Source organism: Neolamprologus multifasciatus, chromosome 11 (genome assembly GCF_963576455.1).
Source record: "Neolamprologus multifasciatus chromosome 11, fNeoMul1.2, whole genome shotgun sequence".
NCBI classification, from domain to species: Eukaryota; Metazoa; Chordata; class Actinopteri; order Cichliformes; family Cichlidae; genus Neolamprologus; species Neolamprologus multifasciatus.
This window is the reverse complement of record NC_140449.1, coordinates 27,898,808-27,922,834: the sequence shown is the minus strand read 5'-3', so window position 1 is coordinate 27,922,834 and position 24,027 is coordinate 27,898,808. Positions and strand designations below refer to the sequence as shown.

General features: G+C 37.7%; 1 protein-coding gene and 1 long non-coding RNA gene across 3 annotated transcripts in view; both read right to left on the bottom strand.

Annotated features, from left to right (window-relative positions):
* ndufaf6 (NADH:ubiquinone oxidoreductase complex assembly factor 6) overlaps nt 1-24,020 on the bottom strand; it is a 71,929-nt gene extending 47,909 nt beyond the window's left edge. The window contains exons 1-8 of one of the 2 annotated variants that reach the window (XM_085176582.1): nt 23,754-24,020; nt 21,670-21,769; nt 21,290-21,412; nt 21,003-21,059; nt 20,554-20,656; nt 19,511-19,644; nt 6,665-6,766; nt 2,891-2,947 (exon numbers count right to left, since the gene is read on the bottom strand). In XM_085176582.1, coding sequence (XP_085032708.1) covers nt 2,891-2,947; nt 6,665-6,766; nt 19,511-19,644; nt 20,554-20,656; nt 21,003-21,059; nt 21,290-21,412; nt 21,670-21,769; nt 23,754-23,959 — 882 coding nt within the window. In that variant the 5' untranslated portion in view covers nt 23,960-24,020. The remainder of the gene's footprint in view (nt 1-2,890; nt 2,948-6,664; nt 6,767-19,510; nt 19,645-20,553; nt 20,657-21,002; nt 21,060-21,289; nt 21,413-21,669; nt 21,770-23,753) is intronic. The other variant, XM_085176581.1, reaches the window with a different exon arrangement.
* LOC146508706 (uncharacterized) lies at nt 10,565-12,096 on the bottom strand. The gene is made up of 2 exons (XR_014876726.1): nt 11,769-12,096; nt 10,565-11,182 (listed from the first exon to the last, which is right to left on the bottom strand). It is a non-coding gene; the product is annotated as an uncharacterized LOC146508706 (long non-coding RNA).
* Nucleotides 24,021-24,027: the final 7 nt, after the last annotated feature.

Here is a 24,027-nt window from a genome sequence, read left to right as displayed (position 1 = left end):
GAAGCCAGCCTTTCCAGAACATTCTGTGACTCACCCTCGTTGTAAAAGATGTTGATGATTGTCATCTGGACAACTGTCAGGTCAGTGTCATCCCTGTGATTGTGGTTGTGTGTATTCACACTGTTTAAATAGGTCTAACAAAAAGGCTTGAAATTTTCACTTTACATGTCGTAAATATAGAATTTGACAGTTTACTTTTTAAATTAAATATTAAAAATGAATTTTTTCAAGCTATTCATTTTTTTGGAGATAGACTACAAATAACAAGGATCAAAACCCTTCTTCACCTCTTTGAAAACACACACAGCAAAGGACTCAACACATAAACACATAACCCTTTAAAAAACAACAACAAAAAAGCAGGCAGCTGAATCACAGTCTTTCTTGTGGACACTCAACTTTGACTACAACTTTTATCTGCATCATGAGAAAAACACTTTGTTGCATACTTGTCTGTTCTAAAAGTGAATTTCTAAACCACCATCTGTGATTAAAACCTTGCGGGACTTGAATCATTGGAATATTTGAATCACGCTGAATCTGTGATTCAAACATTGACCTGAAATTTTATCTATCAACTTCTGTGTCAAACTGACCCAGCTTTCATGCTGAAGATCACTGCTGGTGATAAGAGCTGCCTTTATAGCTACAAGTCACTGTCCAAATAGTGTTTTGATTAAGAGTCCACAGTGCCCAAGTCCAGAGGCAACAAATAAGGTCAGCAGTGCAACAATGAGCATGCTCATGTTTTTGTTTTTAACAATGTGTGCCATCAATTTTCCTCCTCGGCTCAAACTGCAAATGATGAGTAACATCCTGAGGCATCTTGAGAAAGGACATTCAGCTTAAATTAGTTTTTTGGCCATAAGCAATGATTGCTCACTACCAGGCCCAGTGGCCAGATGTAACCACCATTTGTTGTTTTCCCCAAATGACAGCCAATCTGAAGGGTTGTTTTCACTCTTCCCTGTATATGGTATACAATGATCAGGCATAACATTAGGACCACCTGCCTAATACTATGTTGGTTACCCTTCTGCTGCCCAAACATAGCCCCGACCTGGTGAGGTGAGACTCCTCTTCACCCCTGAAGGTGTGCTGTGGTATCTGGCACCTAAAGGTTAGCAGCAGACCTTTGAAGTCCTGTAAATTGTGAATAGCCTCCGTGGATCGCATTTGTTTGTCCATTATATCCCAGAGATGCTTGATTGGATTGAGATTTGGGGATCTAGGAGACCAAGTTCTAACACCCGAAACTCATAGTATTGCAGGATGCATTATCCTGCTGACAGAGGCCAAAGCCATCAGGGAATACAGTTTCTATGAAAGGGTTGGTGCTTTCAGTGACAGATGGGGGGTCAGCGTGGGCACCCTGACTGGTCTGCAGCTATGCAGCTCAACACGCAACAAACTGCGATGCAATTTGTAGTGTGACACCTTTCTATCAGAGCTAACATTTACCATTTATGCAATTTGAGCTACTGTAGCTCGTCTATTGGATCAGACCTGCTTTTGCTCCCTGCATGCATCAATGAGACTGTCACTGGTTCACCACTCGTTCTTCCTTGGACCAATTTTGGAAGATACTGATATGCACACTGGGAAGACCCCACAAGAGCCACAGTTTTCATCTAGCCAGCACAATTTGGCCCTTGCCAAATCTTTACACTTACCCATATATTCCTGCTTCTAATACAACAATTTTCAGGACAAAATGTTCACTTGAAAGAGATGATCAGTGTAATTTACATCACCTGTCAGTAGTCATAATGTTGTATCTGCAGATTTGGTTTAACTGTGCAGTCACAGTTAAAATCAAGTTTTCTCAAACTCATCTTTGGGTACGGCAGCTCATTGGCACAGTGGGTTTACCGTTTATGCGTTTTTTTTCTGCCACTGAATACATAAAATTTAACAGATTTTTAAAATATCCAAATTAAAAACAATTTAGGCTTTTCCAAAATTAAAAGTTGAGCTTCCAGAGATATCGCATGTAACAGCTGGAAAACTAGAGAGAGAGATATTTATGTGCCCTAATTTTAAATGTTTTCTTCTTTAAGCAGAACGCCATCACGCTTTTTTTTATGATTTCTCGCAATTTACATCATGGCTGCACAGAATAATCAGTTCTGTGATCTATCGCCTCTCTGCGGATCCTCATTTGTAAGAAGGCCTAAACTGCTATTGCTTCTTACAAAACCATGACTTGCATTCATTTTTAGTTAATGAGCAAGACTTCAAAACATTTTTAAACCTCCATATGAGATCTGTCCTAAAAAGAGAAAACTGGGAAATCAACTGGGAAATATAACGTAATCCAATGCAGAAGCTCAACTAAATACAACTTTATGTCCATAATTGAGGTCATGGTGCTGGAGGTGTTGGAGATGCACTGACTGAACTGCACTGCTGTTAATATTCTGGATACGGGACACCTCATTAATATCCAAGAGAGGTGATGTGGATTTCCAATTTCTTTATCTTATTTTAGCCCCTCAAAATAAATCTTACAGACATAGAGCTGTAATCACTTGAGAATTTTAAATTCTCAAGTGATGAGGATAATATGTTTGGGTGCAACAGAAGCCTGAAAAATCGCTTTGCTTTGGCCTCAGTGGAAGTCTGTTTTTCTGATAGTCTTTCTGAACAAAAAGAGGAATCCACTAGAATAAATTGATGGTCTCAATTCTTAGAAGCTTTTCATAGGAGGTTAATTAAAGCTTTGAGTCATTTTAAGACTTTTTTTTTTTTTGGCATATTTGACATTCAGATCAATTTTTCTCCAAAATAAATATAGAGCGATTTTATACGAAGCAGTTCAGGAGGCATACAGAGAAATGTCAGCATCAAATTGTCAAAGAGCAAACCATGACCACATTATTTGACTCACAGTGGGGAGGAAGGCTGGAGTGGCAGCTGCTGGAACATTGTGGCTAAAGGATCGTGCCTGAAGGAGAGAGCACAATAAACAGAAATTAAATGGAGAGAGAAAATAATTATCTACACTCAACCACACCAAATATTTTAAAATGCGCCCACACCGGCCTTTTAGGGTTGCTTTTCTAAAGATCTTTCACCCACACAGAAACAACAGGAAACGGTTACATCTCATGTTTGTCCGCCGTCACACAGCACATACCTGAAGCTGTGGGACGGACTGGTTACAGTGAAGAACTCAGGTCTTTTTTTTGTTCTCTCATGGACACAACTTACACATTTTTGTGCTTCTGTTGTTATACAAAGGAGCAAGTGAACATGTTGACACACTGGCAACTCATAAACTACACTTGCTGCACTGAGTCGTCAATCAAATCACTTTTTTATGAGCTAGATGACTTCTGCGATTTTCGCCCTGGTTATTGGCTTCTCTTTAATTTTCAAAAATAAATCCGACATATTTGATTTAGATGAATGAAGTTTGTGGTATACTACACCGTAACCAAGAATGACAGTAGAGACTCTTACAATGAGCAAAGATGAAACATGTACCGGTATGCATTATTTTGGTTGTAATTTGTTTTTCATGGTTTCTCGGGAGAGTGGCTTGTCAGCTCAGACACCATATCGATGGTATGCAGTGTATCTACTGGGCGTTTAGGGAGGCTGAATACTTTTTCCACACTTCCACAAATCTCCCTGAATTTTCAATCAATTTTTAAGTGGTTTGGTTAGACGTATTGCTCCATCTTGGGCTACCCAATTTTCATGCAGTTGATTCTTAACAGTAACAATAAGCAGATAAGAAACACTGGCTAACTTAAAAACTGCAGGTCAAGCTTAAAAACATCTTAATACAGGAAAGTACCCGACACTTAGATCCAGCAAGGCTTAGAATATGGTGATGAAGTGTGAGACCTTACTAGCCAACTTACTTGTAACTCAAAGTAATAGTAATATGAAAAAATACAGAAGGTGTTTCACCATAACAAATGCACAGCATGTTTAAACCCAACCATTTTTAAAAAATTATTCCTTAATGTTAATTTTGAGATTATATAAAAATATTGACTTGTAAAGAGAATAGTTTGCTTTTTATCCTTTTAATGAATTAATTTTTGATTCAAGTTTGGTCTTATATTTAATTTAAGGTGGCATTAAAGAGATTTTAAAACCAAAAAACAATGTAGTTGTTCATCTGGCTCACAGTAAGTGTTCCTATCACTGGTGTTGCTACACAAGTACTGTAAATAAGAACTAAGATCCATTGAGAAGTCAGTCTTGAAAAGAAACACATCAAGGACAGATTAATCTTGTTTCAATGACCAACAGTGTAGGAAGAGTACCACTTCTTTTAGAAAGGTGTCTGTAGAAAATACAAATGTGACTTTAAGCACACTGTGAATAAAAAAAATAAAAAAACCCATTAGGAGTCATCATTAAAATGTCCAGTTGTTTTAATCATTTTAAATATGCATTTATTTTAATTATAAAAAAACAACAACACACAGACACACTTTCATATTTTTGTGGGGGCATCTTATTGACATAATGCTTTCCCTAACTTATTGTAATCCTGACACTAAAACCACATTTTGACTTTTAAAAATGCCTTCAAAATGGGGGCATTTGATCCCCACAAACATATGTAAACATACCACACACACAAAGAGTCATTACTTGCATAATTTGTGTAAACTGGCTCTTTGGTTAATGGGTATAGCCACAATAGGAAAATAAATAACATTACATCTATTCATGGCAGAGAAATCATTTACATTTTATTGTTTACACTTTAATATCACACGTCCTTTAACTGTTGGCGACACTCCTAACTGGTATAAAAAGGCTCAAATTAAAACAAGTAACTGCTGATGAATGTTTGGGAAGCCACTTAATGAAAAAGCCTCCTAAAGTACAAAAATCAATGAGGCATGTAAGTGGAGGTTAATAAGTCTCCCAACTAATTAGCTCCCAACTAATTAGAGCTACATTAGTTAGACAATACTCAAACTCAAGACATTTCCAGGGCATTTTCAGTGTGCAAGACGCACATCACAGCATGTCAAAGCATTATGCGTCACTGGTGTTCATTTACATTATAGCACAGCTTTTTGTTCATGCTGTTTTGAGTGGATTAAGAGGTGTTCAAGAGTGTTATAAAACGCAGTAATGCGGAGGAGAATTTTACTTCATCTCGTCTCTGAAACGAGTCATAATTTCAATCAACAGGTGCTGCAGAGGCATTATGCAAAAATATACGTTGTGAGCTTGGCCAGCATACTGGACAACACTGACAAATTAGAGGAAGAGCAACACAACGACAGAGGTAAAGACCAACAAATTTTATGTTGTTTTTGTTTGAAGTTAAACACAGTTTGGAGTTCAAACATAACCGTGCATATGTTGTGTGGAATTTGTTTGCGAAAGATCCAAATGTTTTTATTATGCAACTTAAAATACACTTTGTAACTGCGGAATATTAGAATATTTCTAAAAGCTACTGTGGTCAGCTGTTTTAAGCCCCAGTCACACACGGTTACAGACCCACGGACATTCAATGGGTTGCTAGGGGAAAAAAGTGTAATTTTATATACATGAATGTATATAAAATATACACTCATGGTTCCAGTTACTATGTGAAATTGGTCGCAAACTGATATATCCCGATCACATTGCTGTAGTTGCCTGTATTCTGCAGGGAAGATGCTAACCTGTAGTGAGCATCTTCCCTTAGCATCTTGCATGCAAACAACTGCCAACTACTTGCTAACTGGTACTGAAACTGTGTTGCGCTTTACTACTGCAATAGTTATGTATCAAAAAGCGCAACTTTTATTTTGAAAGGAGATATTCTCCATTTCCCGACTGCTTCGAACTTACTCGAGTTTCACAACTGCTTTCTCCATAGTTGGAAAATGTTTGCAGACAAGTTGGTGTCTTTCATGCAAACTATCAGCAACCTACTAGCAATCAAAGCATTCACGAGGTTGTTTTTGGTTTAAAGCCCTCTTTGTGACTGATTTCACCTCCAGCAACTACCTACCGACCCGTCAGGAAATACATATTTTTCTAGTCACCAGAGATTCCTATGTATCTAATGCATTGGGAAATTAGGCCTCCTGTTTTTGTTTATTTTCGTGAACAGTTCCTGAAATTAACAATAAGTGCCAATGAGCTTTAAGCAAAAGCAAGGCAGTCACAGAGTGGCTGGATGATGAGAAATATTCAAATTCTGTTGTTCAGGTTTAAAACGCTTCCTCTATGGTACCATATTCTCAAATGAGCAACAACTAGCCCTCAAACTCCCACTCAAACTTCAAAAACCACACAAGGGTGCTTACTCATCTAATGTGCTCTCTTGCTCTCATCCCTTACCTCTCAGGAGAAAATGAAAATAGGTCATTTGCTATGCACTTTATGTTGTTTCATACACCTGCAGGCTTGTGGCACTTGTTTCAAATGGGATATGGTGCTGAGTGTTGAGTTAATTATTCTAAAAGTTTTTCTTTGATCTGTTGTCCCTTACTTTGGACAAAAGCCTGCACCAACTGAGTACATGTCAATGCATATGTAAATCCCAGAAGCCAAGTTTCATAAACTAGTGAATCATATATAAAAGTAGCACTAAAAAGAACATGTTTTTGCCATGTGAAACATCTATACAGGAATATGCCATGTGCATGTGCATGCAATGTAGACCTTATTGTGTAGGTGAAGTACATACATGTTGCAGGTGCACGTGAGCCTGACTGGCGATGTCATACACAACATCCCGAATGTTCTGCTCCCGGCTGCCGCGGATGAAATCCTCCTGAGAAGCTCCGTGCTGGAGAGACACACAATAACAAAAAACGGTGATGTTTGTGCATTCAGTTCACAGCTGTTGTTTCAATTTAACAACAAAAACCATCTCTGCAGTTCAGCTGTATTCATTGTAGCTCCACTTCCCACACGAGCCGAGTCTTCTCTTTAATATGTTGAAAAAGGTTTAAAAGCACCGAGTTGGCTCCTGGAGCTCTGGCAATAAGTGTGACATTGTGCTATGGTGTCATACCACCCCCACACTTGAATACTAAAAAATAAATAAAAATAAATAAATACACACACTGTAGCAGTGTTTACATTACAGTTTTTTTTAACTTGTCAATAGATAAAAATGCTCTGCTTTGCCTCTAGTAGCCCCTAGACTTCTGCAGAACTGCAAAGGATGTTAATTTTATGTTTGATTCCAGGTGCCTTGCCTCAGTGCGTAGTCTGCTCCCATACAGCACCAACAGTGTGCAACATTAGCACCTCATCATTTCAAAGTTTCAAAGAGTCCAAAAAAAAGAGTCCAAAACCCATGTGTGACCATCTTTTTATATATAGTCTATGGTCACACGCAAACATGGACAGGATACTGAGTGCAGGCCATTTAATGACCATAGCTGTCTTTAAGAGCAGAGGTTTTGTGGATGTTATACAGGAAGCATTTTGTTGCTCCTTGATATTCTTATATTGGAGCCTTAAGTAGCAAGAAAACGGTATTAAATGACATTTTCGTATAAATAAGTATACCCTGTTAAAAACCATGGCAGTTTCTGTGTTAGCACCATGTTGAAATTTAACTTAGGCTTAAATTTCAAAACTCACATTTTAATTACTGATTTTATCTACTGTTCTGATTTTATCTGTTTTGATTTTATATACTGTTTTGTTTGTTTGTTTGTTAATTAGTTAGTTTGTTTGCTTGTTTTGATCAATTTTAAATCATGCTTTTTATTTGTTTTTGTTTCTAATGTCTCTGTAAAGCACTTTGAATCACCTTGTTGTTGAATTGTGCTATACAAATAAACTTGCCTTGCCTTATTACTGTGGAAAAATTTTGCACGATATAATAGTTTTTTGTTGAGAACCAGCTGCGCCTGGCAGAGGTCTCTTCCTGTTAAAATGGGATTCGTCATTCCTGCCATTTACCAAGCGCTTGCTCACAGAGGGGGTTCGATTATTTTTACCCTGGAAGATAAAGCACTTGAATTTTATTGAAATGAATTATTTACAATTCAATGACAATATACTTTTTTTTAATTAACATAATGTAAGCATCAAATCCTTTGCAATCCATTTAAAAGAGGTAAACACTTAAGTTATTGGTGTTTAGTGCAGTAACTAAAATCACACAAAATGCAGTTTAACACCCCACCCCCACCCCTTAAAAAAAAAAAAAACAAAACAAAAAACCCCACAACAACAACAACAACAAAAAGGTCACTGGTAGAAATAATAATAAAGTGTATATGCAGAAATGCATATCAGAACAACCAATTCAATCCCAGACTAATTCCTATTTTTCCATAAATGTATTACCCTGGATCCAGATAAGCATGATTTTCAGAATTCCTCCCACCTTTCCAGCGACACTAGCGACTGTGTATGAAACTCAACAAAAAAGTAGTGAACATAATCCACTGTTACAATCCCACATTTAATGTCTACTCGTATTCCTGTTGATGTTGAAAGTCTAGCAGGAATATTGAGCCTATTCCAAGGTGGAAAACACATTCATGAGCTAAGATTGAAATTTTATTCAAGACTTTAATTCCCATGCAAGGGACTAAATTTTGTGCTTTTCCAGACCTGCAGACATGTCACGTTTTAATAAGTTCTTTCACCTTGTTGGATGATGTGGTATTAATACAACGCCCACTGGTGCGTTTGTATATGTGGCCACACATAATGATGTGACAGCAAGTCAAGGCCACTAAGAAGGAGAGAAATCAATGGCTGGTGTCCATTATTGACATCCTGCAGTTTGCATGGATCATTAAAGCAGCAAAGCCTGTTCTATTTATTACACATAAACTGAAAGCATTGATTCCTCTGCACCATGAGCACTTTTCCTCCAGCAGAATATAAAATATAAAATCTTACATCCATGACCATTTGCAGGTTATCTTATAGCTGAGATATAAAAAGGAACAAAAGTGATATTTACAGCAGAATTTAGAAAAATTATTCCCTACAAACAGAATTACATTAACAAAGATTAATTCTCTTTGTCTGTAACATCTTTATATTGTTCTGTGATTATTTAATGAATATTTCATGACTCTTATGTTTGGTTGGTAACAATGATATATTCTTTTTGTACCTAAAAAAAATATATACTCAGGTGTTCAAGGGTTTTTGAATTGAAATAAATAAATAAAACTTCAAGAAAACTTGAGAAAGTGCTAAATAAGCTTTTGGGAGATGCACAAAATAACTGTTTCTGTAAACATGATAGGCAACTGTTGGAAGTCTGGTAGCCACTGGGACTTTGGAGAGAACAAAGCAAACTATGAACGTTTTGCTGTGTACCAACAAAATTACATTGAAATATGTCACAATAATTCAAAACAATGGGAAAAAAAGCCCAGAAAGCCACAAAAAGCTTAAAAAACAAATGTCATCAAATAAAGATTTTTTTTTCCATATTTGCAAATCGACCGACACAGAAAGAAACAAACTGCCTTCAGACCACATGGTTGTGTGATTAAAAGTTTCAACTTTCAGCACATAGCATGTAATTTTTCTGAAACCGGACCTGTAAATCACAACTAGGTTGCACCTCCTTTGTCTTTAGAAGTTCCTTAATTCTTCACGGCACAGATTCCACAAGGTGCTGGAAACATTCCCCAGATATTCTGGTCCACATTGACATGACATCCACTATTTGAACCTCCTGACCACCACATCATACGCTGATCTACTGGATTGAGATCTGGTGACTCTGTGGGCCATCTGATTCATTGTCATGTCCAAGAAACAGGTTTCTGACCTTGCACATTACCCTGCTGTAAGCAGCAATCAAAAGATAAATCAGTTAGTATTAGTATTAAGGGACACGAACTGTAGCGATCAACCTAAAGTATGGACACGAGGCAGGATGGATCTAAGCTTTTATGTTGTTTTACTAAAACATTTTGAACTTAACATCTGAATTGAAACTCACACCAAACAACGATTTTAAAATCTCCTAAAACTGCCACTCACTAGGTATTTTCTCTTTTTCCAGACCTCTCTGTAAACCCTGGAGACTTTGTAGGAAACTCAGACCCGCCGATCTGGCACCAACAACCACACCCCGTTCAAAGGCATTTAAATCCCCTTCCTTCCACTTCCTCCAGCAGGTATGGGTTGCCACTATGCAAATGGCTAAACAGATATTTGTGTTACCAAGCTACTCAACAGTACCTAATTATGTGACCAGTGAGAGTATATCTGTCTTCTCTTTATTTAAATCTTTATTATTTTATTTAAAATCTGTTGTGGTGGTGTAGAAAAAAAAAAAAATCTCTCTTCAATAAATGATGGGCTTTCCCGTATAATTTTGCATAATTACACAGTACAAAAACGAAACAATAACATTTATATTAACCATGAAACAATTTACAAGCTGGCTTGATTTGGAAAATGGAGACGTACTGTATCATTAGTTAAATTGTCATTTGTTGTAATCAGCATCTTTTTGAATCAAGACAGGTTTCTTTTTGGACACATCAGGAGATAAAAAAAAAAAAAAACAGACATTTGACGAAATCAGCTATCATAAGCTTTTATTAGCATATTCACCACATACAATGAATGACTGTTGGATTAATAGTAATTATTAAGTATTGTTAGCCCTACACAGCAAATCCAGCATGTCCAAATTAACACTGTCAGATTTGATTTCAACACTTTTAAAGTGTCTATATGGGTCCACACCAGAGAGTGTTAATTTAACTCTTTTTGGAGAGTTGGTATGTTAACTCTGATTTAGTGTTAAACACCAAATCTCTCTGGAGTTGATAATTTAACACTTGGTGTTAAGAGTTTATATATTAACTCTCAAAGAGTATTTTAGTTTAACTACGTAAGAGTTATCTTCTAATTAATTCTAAAAAGCGGGAATTTTACTGTTCTGAACTTCTAGAAATTTCTTTTGGAAATAAACATTTACTAAAAAGACGCACTGGTTTTTGAAAAACATTTATTCTGAACTGTGCACCACAATTTCAAAACATTTTCTGAAAGATGTAACAGTGTACATGTTCTCACTTTCATTAGAATTTCGTTTATCAAAAGGTCTGACATAGGTGAGCTGGTAAATGCAAATAACAGCATTCTCATCACTTATTTCAATAAATACAAAATACAATACGCATGTCCTTCATTCATCACTTTGTGGAACTTCAACGCACTTCTGCTCTCCCCCATATTCCATCTTCACAAGCATATCCTATGTGGAGATTGACTAAAAATTAGTTGACACTAATTAATGGCACAAATCAATTGAAGCACAGTAAAAAAAACAAACAAACAAAGGAATCCTTTTTGAGCCATTACTTGTGTAAAGTATTTTCCCAAAAGACAAGGACACAGACAACAGGTAATACTGAACTAAATGTAAAACCTCAACCTTTTTCATTTTTACCTAAACCGTGTGCACAAAACTCTGGAGGGATCTAAATGCTAACGTAGAACTCAGTCGGGACTCGGGACGTCTGCTACTGCTGTTTGCTCGTTTTTTATGGGAGATCGTTTTCAGGCTTCAAGTAGCACCATTATACCAACATTTCACATTCTAGACATTGTTTTAAGTGTATTTGACCAAGAAATTTGACTGAAAATTCACATTCAAGCTTTTTTTCAAGGCTGTGGTATTTGCCCGCAAACAATACCTTTCAGCTAGCTAAAACAGAATATTATGCTATCAGCGAGCAACATGGCTAATGCCTTTCACACAGCTTTGTCTCAACTCCAAAGAGCCACAGAAGTAAAAGCTAATAACAATAATTGAAACAATCTTTGAAAACATGACTTACCAAGCATGGCAAACAACTCAAATATGTAGAGCAAAATGTTCTGAAACGGCTTCACTTCAGCTTCGATTGGAGCCGTGCTGGGGGCGGAGTCTGTGAATTTACTCTATTGGTGTCATAGCCCCTGTAGGAGTTCAGAGTTAAGAGGTCAAGAGTTAATGTTTCCATTGTAACACCTCCAGATTTGAAATAGAAACACTCATTTTTAACACTCGATTTTAACTACTATCATTTTACACCTCAGAGTTACATTAAAAGAATGTGACTCTACTTAGAGTAAAATGAACTCTAAGACTACTAACACCAAAACATTTAACACTTTTGAATTTGCTGTGTATATATGATATTCTGGATTACTTTAAAATATTTGAGTAGCAGGAATCATAATTTAGCAAATGGATATCTTCACTGTTCGATATAACGATATATATCGGATGGCGATATAAAAACGTCTATAGTTTCATTTTACACTATCGTTTGTTTCGTGGTGTCGCAAAATAAACTGTTTACGGCAATATTTTTTCATCGTTTTGATGGTCACTGTAGTGGCTATATTAATTTCTTAAAGTTCTCTATTTCTCTTATATTTAATATAACCACTACGGACGGACAAGAGCCTGTTTTTATGCGTTGTGGTTAGCAACAACGACGGTAGCACCATCGCGTGTCCGCTTGTTTATGTTCCACATAAACCTTTCACAATAAAGCTCAAGATCCTGTTGAGACTTTTCAAAATGAACTGAATCATGTGAAAGAGCAGATTATTTACAGATGAGAAGTAAAAAAGAGCCGCCAGGTGCTAAAAAATAAACCTTAGACTCAAACGTTAGAACAGGCTTTTCCCCGCAGCACGCCGTGTAATAAATGCTCACAAAGAAAACGGCGGCCGTTACAACTTATGTCTAAAAATGTATCGTTTCATGCATCGGTTAAAACACTCAACTCCAGCTACATGACGCGCATCTGGAAACACTTCCCACAAGTCGAGCTGCCCGAGATTCACAGAATTTACAGAAAATGTTACATATTTATCGTTATCGGGACGATAGAATTGTTATATCGGGATATGAGATTTTGGTCATATCGCACAGCCCTATGTGTTTACATCTCAGACAAGCAGATAGTAGGGACTAAACTGAGACTCTCAGCTCTAGGTCTGCTCTGGGGGGGAGTTGTGAAGGATGAGCTATTGCGGGAAAATAATGGAAAAAAGAAGAAAAGGAAGAAAAACAAGTGGAAGGTAATAATAAAAGTGACGTTGAATATGACAAATTATTTCCAGGAAAGATGATGAGGGGTTCCTGACCATCCAATTACCTCTAACCAGACTACCTGCAGTGTCTGCCTATTATCAGGTGTGTAATTTCTACCTTTTTCTCAGTCATTTTCAGAATTCAAGCATCAATGAAACACAAAGTCACACAACTTGTGTACCCACACTGCCCAGCTGTTACACTGTGTGAGTGAGAAAAGTCAGGTGACAAAATCCAGACGAAGCAATTTGGTCCTGTGTTTGGATTTGTTATTTTTGCACTCACAACATAATATTTACGAATGTAATGTCAGAACTTCGACAGAGGCAGACAGATATTGAGCAGAGTGAATGACCGCAAACAACCTACAAAAGCTGTGCCGCAGCTTGTAGTTCAAGTGTTATTTATGGTGCCAAATGGAATAAGAGCACAAAGGTGATGATATCTCTACTGCCAGCATAACTTCAATCAATATTTCATGTGCCTCATTTAACAAAAGGATGGAACAATCCAGACTGTTAAAGCTGTTGCTATTCTGAAAGTCCTTTGTGCCAATTTCAGAAAATGATAGAAGCTTATCATATGCCAGTTTTTTGCTGTATTTTTAAAGTGGACTGTTCGATGCACTCACACTCACTATGCTTCAAAAAACGAGAATGTCATTTAATACTATTTTCTTACTACTAAAGGCTCCAATATAAGAATATCAAGGAGCAACAAAATGCTTCCTGTATAACATCCACAAAACCTCTGCTCTTAAAGACAGCTATGGTCATTAAATGGCCTGCACTCAGTATCCTGTTCATGTTTGCATGTGACCATAGACTGTATATAAAAAGACTGACACACACTGGTTTTGGACTCTGTGACTTGAAATGATGAAGCGCTAACGTTGCATAATGTTGGTGCTGTTTGGGAGCAGACTACGCACTGAAGCAAGGCACCTGGAACCAAACATAAAATTAACATCCTTTGCAGTTCTGCAGAAGTCTATAGGCTACTAGAGGCAAAGCAGAGCACTTATATATATTGGCAAGTAAAAAAATCCCACTAACAGCACTTTTCACATCCCAGTTTAGCAACTTTTACAACCCTATATCCTCTTTTAAATTACTTTCCACTCAATCAGTGCAAAACAATCACTCTGAATAATCTGTACTTCATTTAATTAAAACATCCACCACATAAGTAGCATAAAATAGGATAGATGATTACTGCATCCATTCTTTTTTGCTGCCCTTTATAAACATCAGGCTTTCTATGTGTTGTACCAATCACGGTGTTTCCTGCAGTGAGCGATGGTGATTGAAATTCTACAAAGGGCACTGAACAGCCTCCTGCAACTAAATCTGATTTAAGTTGACAAGTGTATAAAATACAATTGACATTTGTGCATACTATTAAATTTATTTCAATGAAACTAAATACACTGTGACCTCGTGCAACAAGTGAGTTACCTTTAAATCCTGCAGATTTTGATGCGCGTCACTCCCTGTCAGAGTGTGACAGAACTGAATGGAGCTCACAATGAAATAAACTGCAGGACGTCAGTCAGTGTTAATGAATAAAAGATGAGAGAAAACTCTCACTGTTCAGACTGTATATTCTAGTCGTCCTGCATGTAAATAGTTCTTTTACAGACTCAGGCACTTCACAGCCTTTTACGGTTCAAGTAACAGTCGCCCACACGCATAGTATTTAACAAGGTGCTTTCGCCATCACATAAAGATGACACACATCAAGTTTTTATTTTTAAGGGAGGATTTAACCCAAAGCCCAAAGGTACTGTGACATGCTGACTGGGGATCAAACCACCAACCTCACAATTTATGGACAATCTGAACCACAGCTCCTTAACCAACTGTGGGCTTGTTGGCCCAAATATTAAAAACAGTCCAAATTCTTTCAACCAATAAAATGATCCATGTAGTGCATAAAGTATCGGATACGGTACCGAGTATTAATCAGTATTAATCACTCCAGTTGTCTGTGAAAAAAAAAAAAAAAGGTTTTATGAGATCGAGGCGATTCAGAGGTTAACAGCACATTAGCTAGCTAGGTGACAGCTACAGATGACATGCCTACAGTCATGTGAAAAAAATATTTTTTTCAGGAATCTCTGCAGTCGGGTAAAAAAAACTTAAGTACACCCACATAGCTTCCAAGGGAGTTAAGAGAGTAAGCTACAGGTGCTGCTACTCACATGCACTTAACCCTCTCAAGGCAGGCGTTGCAGATTTGCAACAGTTAAACACTAACAACCTGATTACCCCACATACATATTTTATGAGTTTTTTTTACTCAGAAGTACCACTGCAGGACGTGGTTGTGCATTAGCAACTAAAACTTAATTTGAGCCCGAGAGGGTTAACTGATAATCAGCAAGTGTGAGCACCTGTGTAAAAGCCAGATGTTTGGGCAGTTTGCCAGACTGGCGCATTCACGTGTGTGTTAACACAATGCCAAAGAGAGGACGCCCCAGGAAATTTACTCCAAGGTCTGACTGCTCAGTGAAAGTTTGAATGTTTGGTTAAAATGTCAGCAAGCAATTTGTACCGTTACATTTTTATATAACTTTAATGGACATAAAAAAAAACAACTGCTTGTTTAAGTGAAAATACATTGATGGGTTTTTTTGCATTAATAAAGTTGTGGAGTTGTAAAGTATTTTGTCTAGTGTCAATTATATCGTCAGTTATATCGTTATCGCAAATTTGCAAATGTATATCGTGATAAATATTTTTGGTCATATTGCCCTGCTCTAATTGTGCGTTGGCTGAACTGCTCTGTATACCAAAGAACTCTACCGTCAGACTGAAATGCTGTAACAGGACCTCAAAAGAGTTGTGAACAGAAATGTGCAAACCTCAATGAACTGAAATAATGCTGCAAACAAATTCCTCAACAATGATTTGAGATGCTGATAAAGTCATACAGAAAATGATACTACCAGTGGTGGCTTTACAAGTTGCTGAATTATGGGGTGATTACAGTTTTGGTTCTCATTTTCACAAGACTGTGACACCACAATTATAACTTTGGAGATGTTAAAGACTAAAACCTAATCACCATTGACATTTGGAGAGTTACTGCAGTTGGCTGACATAACAATGTGTCATCTTCTGGGTAGCTACAGAGTGTTTTTTAGACTAGTACATTAGCACAGTGAAGCTCTAGGATGAAGGTTAAATTTTCCTCCATAAATATACATAAGGATGCTCAGCAGGCAGAGATAAATGCCAGAGCTTGTGAAATTAGCCCATCCATAACACAAAAGATGTCATTAATATGCAGCTGTGTGGTTCGGATTAATTGCTGTGAAAATGTTTTGATCCCAAACTTCATGCCGACCCTGCCAAAGAGTCATTGGAGAACAATGTGAGCCCATCAGCTGCAGCATACACTGTCGGTTTCTAACTAATCCAGGTGATTGGACCTGGAAACAGGGTTGTTACCTCATCTAACCTAATAATTTAACAAGCAAATAAATATGAAATATTTTTTAAACTAAAACGCAGCAAAAGAGAGCAGACCTCTTAGATCCAGTGGAACCTATACATGGACAGTCAGAGCTTAAAAACCCTCTTTAGGGAAATACAGCAGCTATTGTAACAGCAATTTGAACAAATTAGATACAATTACAGCCCATTAGACTTAGTTGAACAGAAACATTATCCCTGTGTTAATCAATAAACCCTGTTTATGTGGCATATTACAACCATGAAAACAAATCAGATGCTTTAAAGCCTGTGTAAGTGCAATGTGTGATTTAACTGCAAAGGTTCACATCAGGCTGTGGTGTGTTGTTCTAACAGTACTATAAATCCAGCTTAACCAGTGAGCTGTGCTGGAAAAGCATTTTCTGTTGCTCTTCAATAGAATTTGCTATAACATAAAAGTTTTTGTCCTGCCTTTGTGCTCCATCCTTCCTATCCAGCAAAACCAAAAAAGAAGAGGTTACCAATTAAGTTTTAATATTATATTGTGGTAATTGATTAAATCTTAAGACTCATATATGAGCTGAAATTTAATGAAATTCAATCAAGCAAATCTTTGTAAATAGAAACAAAAAAGAAAAGATTTATGGTAATTCAAAAGATGAATGTTGCATCAAAAAAAAAAAAATCAGATCCCCTTGTGAATTTTTGCAGTGATTTGATTGACTGTTTAAACAAGATTGGCTCTTCAGTCTACTTACCAGCCCCCTTTTCCCTCCTCAACTTGCTCCCCTTGTGCTTTTTTAAACATGAGTGATTGTTCGAGTATCGGGACAATTTATTCCATCACGCCTGCCTGCTGTGTCCAAGAAATTCAACTCCTGTTTGCTAATTGAGGGAACATTACATTATAACATTTTGTTAGTTCATTAGTGATGTGCAAGTCACCCTGCATGGATAATATGAGCTGAAGTGTGCATGTGTACATGTGCAGGCTATTACAGCACAGCACACCACCAGCGCCCTCTTAAGGCAGCAGAGGGAGATGACATGAGATAGGTTTTGTCACAAGGCTTCGAAGATTTTAAGGGCAGCACCTGCATGCTACATTCAATAGTCCAAACGCATCTGTACAGTAAATACAACCCAGAGCATCCTGGCTCCCTCTGCATCGCCGGATTGTTATTGTTCTGGGTGTGTGACAGATGGCTCAGCGTGTGGATGCAAATTGTTTGAGGTGTCTTTTGTTTTTCTGCTGTGCCTGCAAATATGCAAACTAAGAGGGTTTTGCCATATTGTTGTTCTGTAATAATGCCTCACTGTTTTGTTTTCCGTATATGGTGGACAAAAATTTCAACACTGTTCCAACAAGAACGTCACTGACAACACGGCAGAGTCGTGCCATGAGCCGGTCAAATGTTTGCCGGCATGTGTGGATTGCCTTATGTTACTTTTGTGAGGAAGATTCAGACTATGCTAAATATGAAGTAGCACTTAAAATATCCTTCACTGAAAGTACTCTTAGGTTTCTGTTACAAGGCTAGAAATGCTTAAATTACACCCATGCCTTCTGAAAAAGCCTTGCAAAGTTTATATGCAATTCAGGCTTCAAGTTTTCACATCGCTCTAGTGTAAACTGGACAATGATTGGCTTCTGAACTGGATGTGATGTTAATAAAAATTCAAAAAAAATCCTGCTTGCATACACACAAAAACCTTTGATTTTCACGGGACTTGATTTAGTTGCCTGAGTAAGGCAACGTTAAGGTAAATGCTAGGGTATGATTCTTGAGAAATGAATTTAACACAATAAATAAGAAATAAATAACACAGGCACATTAATCTGCTGATGATGATGCCAAAAAAATCATCTGGCTCAAGTCCTGAATTTGTGACATGACTGTGACAGGACTTGTCATGGTCCTATCACATCAACACCATGGTGAAAAAGGCCCGACAGCGTCTCTACCACCTCAGACGCTTGAGAGACTTCCAACTGCCCTCCAAGGTGCTCAGGAACTTTTACTCGTGCACCATAGAGAGCATCCTGACGGGAAACATCTTAACCTGGTTCGGGAACAGCACCATGCAGGACAGATGAGCTCTACAGAGGGTTGTGCGATCAGCTGAGCGCACCATCCGCTCCGAGCTCCCTGACCTGCACTCAATCTACAGCAGGCGGTGCTGGACCAAGGCCAGGAAGATCGTGAAGGACCTCAGCCATCCCAACAACAGACTGTTCTCTCTGTTGAGGTCAGGAAAGCGATTCCGCTCCCTGAAGACCAACACAGAGAGACTGAGGAGGAGCTTCTTCCCGCAGGCGATACGGTCTCTCAATCACACCACCACATAGTACTGACCCACACATATAGTTCTTACACACACACACACACACACACACACACACACACACACACACACACACACACACACACACACACTGGACATTCTGGACTTTGTTTACACTAATTCGATTAGATGCATGGTCATCTAATCGAATCACTTCATCACTAAATCACTTTAAGCATATTTGCACTGCACAAGACACAAATGTGGATTGCACAACATTGGACATTATATTTCTTCATTTCCATTTAATACTTGTACAGCTGCTGTTATTGTGTATATATATATATATATATATATGTATTTCTTCATACATTCTTATATATTTCTATACTGTGTATTGTGTATTTTGTTGTACAGTTATTTCATTTTTAACTTTAATTTTTATATTTTATTTTATTCCTTCCTAGTTAAATTGACCATTTTTAAATTTTATATTTATTTCCTATCTTATTCATAGCCTTTTCTTTTTTCTTTAGGTCACGAGCAGTTGTGTAAGCATTTCACTGCATATCGTACTGTGTATGACTGTGTATGTGACAAATAAAATTTGAATTTATTGATTTCCTGGGTTTGATTTGGGTCAACAAAACCAGTTTATCAGACGTGTCACCTTCATTAAAGTCTCAACAGCTGCAGCTCAAACCTCACCCAAGTTTTGGTAAGATCGCTCGTTTGGGCCTGAAATCAAAGAAAAAGTTCAACTTACCAACATGCAGATGTCCATGGGCAGGTAGACTTTCCGTCGGCTGCTGTAATAAGGAGTCGCTCTCAGACATGTTATGATTCCCTGAGCTTTACCAACGTGACTCGCTGCGTGGTCCGCTTGGACATTTTTGACACCTGCAAAGAAAGACAGCCACACAGTTTGGCATCACCTACTATAATTCTTTTTCACAGGTAAACACACTCCTCACTTGAGGCAAAAAACAGGTTTTTGTTCTGGAAATTAAATGCTGTGTGGATCAAAGTACACCAATTAAAGCATCTAAAACAGACTTTTCTCATTTTGAGGGGCCCAATCCTAACTATAGTCCTTTCATTTTGGATGTCTCCAATTCATAATCCAATCTGACACCTATAAATTTACTTCAGTGTTGATTAAATATGTATTTGGCACATTAGAGTAATAGCCACAGCCCTCTTCTAGCCTCCTGGCATATTTACTTACAATGTGACACAATTAGAGGGAGGGGTCTGCTGGTATTACAGAATAATGAATCCACCAGCACAAAACACCAGAAACAATATTTGGCAGGATACAGAATGCAGAAAGAAGACAAAGTAAACAACAGACCATTTATTTTGACCTATATTTAAGTTTTTAAATGGAAAACTTACTGGCTTAAATGGTGAAAAGGAGAATTTGTGCTGGCTAAAATGAAACTTTGCTAAGAGGGTTAGAAGAGCTGGCTTAGGCCAGCACAGCTGTCAGAGCAGAGACAATCACTTGTGTGACCAGATAATTTCCCTTTTCACACTCTGTTAACTTTCACTCTCATATCCAGTGAAATGCTGCTGTGCAAAATCCAACTCTGATTAAAGAAACCTGCAGCCACACAGGCACACTGAAGTGACAACACACAGGAGAGCTGAAAAAAGGAAACTACTGGATTTTGACTGGATTTGTTTCAGCAAAGCAGACCCATAAAATATGGTTGGATCTGCCCAGATAAAGGTCTTTAGGAGGGACTCAGGACACCCCTCAATTTATAATTACTGTTTGTCTTTTAGCTATCAACAGTTTCTTACCTAAACACTCCAGCAGGAGGTAAATCAAGGATGACTGTGTGTTCTCTGAATATGCCTCCAGCTCCTGAAGATTCCTGTAGGCTCTGTCATCCAAGTCCTTTTCCTGGTAAAACAAAGTTTAAATAACAGAAATGTCACTTTTCCCATTTTTAATTACACTAAACAGCAGCTGGCAAGTTCAGTTTTTATTTCCATTAAAATAAGGCATTATTTAACCTCTAAGGGCACAGGATGCAACCATCTGACAGGTCTTGTAGATAACCCACAAAGTGAAAATAATAAATGAAAAATGAAAAAAAAGCAAAATATACACATGCAAAGACAAGTTTATATTGTCACATTTAAGCAGTTATTCGTGTTCAGTTTCACTCATCAGCAACTTCATTTATCACATCACAATTTAAACTTGCAGAAATTTGAATTTAATGATCATCTTAATTTTGTCTTACTCTCTCTGTTATGATCCTCAGCAGCCATCTCTTTGTCAGTTTATGTGTCCTCACTGCCTGAAAAACACCACACAGACTGTTAATTAGCTGAGATGCAACACTGATTCAGATTGGTGCCCCTCAGCTAATTGAAGCCGAGGGACAGAAACACAGAAATCCGACACACTGCATGGCACGTTTAAAATTGAAATAAGACATCCAACATCCTGACAGTGTTTCCCCTACATATTGCTAACATGAAGAAAAAACACCTTAAAATACCCTGTATTCTGTTGGCTAATATTTACCCTCCACAGTTCAGTGCTGACTGGTTGGTTCGGAGGCTCATCTCTGTAGATTTCTTCTATAGCCGTCTTCCAAAACTGCATTCGCATCAAACCAATGGTCTTTTGGGAAACAGAATCCTTCACCTTGTAGAGAAACAAATGAGCAAAACAAATGGTTGACGAGCCAGTTTGAGAGGGACAAGGATCTGAAATTAGCCACTGTAAGGATTTCATTAAATTCCTTTCTTTTTTATTTTTAATTAAGAGGAAAGTCAGGATAGAGGATAGTCAGGAATAGTGGCAGTATAACAGTAGCAGCAGCGGCAGTGACGCAAATAGTAGAAAAACAGCAGTATTATCAGTAATCATTCTGCATTCAGCCTGATTGTACCAATACCTGCCTGTGCCAGCTCCACATTAAAGGCCCTCAGAGCCAGAGCAGAGCGCCGTGCCTTCTCTGGGAGGAGGAGAGAGGACAGGAAACCATCATAGTCTCTGGACCTGAGGAGGAGCGAGAGAATGAGCTGATAGGAGTGCCGGGAAGCAGGAGATGAGATTTCATGTTTTATCCAAAAATCATTTTCATACCCATATAACAAAATAGTCCCATTAACTTGGTACTTCTGTATAGCCTTTTTTGACAACACTGTAATTTGGCATAAGTTAGACAAGATAACTTCAAAAGCCCCATTTTAAAACAAACACTTAAAAAATAAATAAATAAATAGGAGATTAAACAAACCAATTAACTTAAATATGTTCAAACAAAAATAAGTTCACATCAAACACAACCGAAAGAGCTTATTACCTCCAGTGAGTTTCTGACGGTTTTACTAAAAACTAAACAAAAGTACCTGCAAATAGGGATCCCAGGGAACAGTTCGGGATCCCAAAATATTAGGAAGTCTTAGTTGTTAGGGATCCTTTTAAGAAAAAAAATTCGAGTGACCCACTCATATTCCTACAAAATAATAGTATTTTGAAACAATTTTTTTGTAAAACATTTGATCTGTAAGTTCTCATATAAGAGCTCAAGCAGCCAATGTTAATGGGTGGAGAAAATAAGGGCACAATATGTCTTTTTTTCTAGCACCATTTAGAAATTGTAATTTTAGAGATCAGCTTTATAACATAGAAAAGAAAGTCAGCACTGCAGATTTTGTTTAATCTTAGTGACGATCATATATATCCAACAAGGGGAGGTATGTGATCCTCGTGGCTTTTTTACAGCTGTTGTTTCCATTTTAGTTCATTTTCTGAAGATGTCATGATTTAAATTATGATCATATCAGTTCATAACAAGAATAGAACTGGTAGTTTCTCATTGCAAGCTTAAAAAGGCTTTGTTTTTACAGGCCTCGTTGAACTGATCAGCAATGAGAACCAGAAAGTCCAAGGAATCCAGTGCAGATCTAAGGAGAAGTGTAGATTTACACAGGTTGGGGAGGTCTCTTGGAGCCATTTCTAAACAACTGCAGATTCCAAGATCATTGGCTTAAAAAATGTATGAAAGTACATGAAAGTACAAGAAGAAGACCTAAACCAGGGGTCCCCAATCCCAGTCCACGAGGGCCGGTGTCCCTGCAGGTTTTAGATCTCACCCTGGGTCAACAAACCTGAATCACATAATTAGTTCATTACCAGGCCTCTGAAGAACTTCAAGACATGTTGAGAAGGTAATTTATCTATTCAAATGGATCAAGGACACATCTAAAACCTGCAGGGACACCGGCCCTCGTGGACTGGGATTGGGGACCCCTGACCTAAACTGTCGCCCTCATATGAAAGGAAATTTCTTAACGATGTTCAAGAAACCCACTAACCACCAAGGCCCAACCCTGCCATCAGAATCAGAATCAGAAAGACTTTATTTATCTTCAAGGGGCAATTAACATACAACAGAGCAGCAATACATTGAAGATAAGGACAGGGCATAAACAGGCAATAAGAGTGAGATAATGAACTATAAACTGCTGGCGCATCAGCGTCACTGTCCACAGAAAAGAGAGCTCTATATCAACATGGACTGAGAAGTGAGAGAGATTATACCTAACACAAATCAAAACTCGTTTTGTAAGGATAAACGCCACTGAAAATTTATGGAATAAGTTTAAAAGTCAGGTGCGTGTCAAGAAACCAACCATAATCTTTGCTTTTTTAAAGTAATTAAAGCTGTATGCTGTATAATCATTCTACCCAGGAAAGTAGAACAATTTAAAGAAATCATTAAAATGACATACAAATTATATTCATTTGAATAATTGGTGTATGTAAACTGTATGTGTGCGATATTTGAAAGAAGTCTTGCATAGAGATGTGTCCCCACAAAACTTTAGATTGCTTCTATATATATATATATATATTTTTTTTTCAATAACAGGACGAAGTTTCTTGCTATAAATGACCGGATTATATCTGCTTTCTATAAACACAGATTAGCTAATTAACCACTAACCCAGTTTGTGTTGCTAGCAGTCAGACCCACCTAACCAGATCCAGGCAGTACTTTTCAGTGTGTTGTGAGTCTCCCGTCGTGCTGGTTGATGCCCTCACACTCTGTATTTCGGCTGCTCGCTGGATACAAACACTATAAGGTGATATTTTCCTCTGAAGACCATAAACCAGCCGGGCTTTGCTGCATAATAATCCATGTTTCACACTAACACCAGTCGCCATGTTCCCCTTTACCATGCACCCCGACCTTGTGTTACATCAAATAGTTCCCCGACTACCTTGAACCAGCGGATTTATTTATTTAT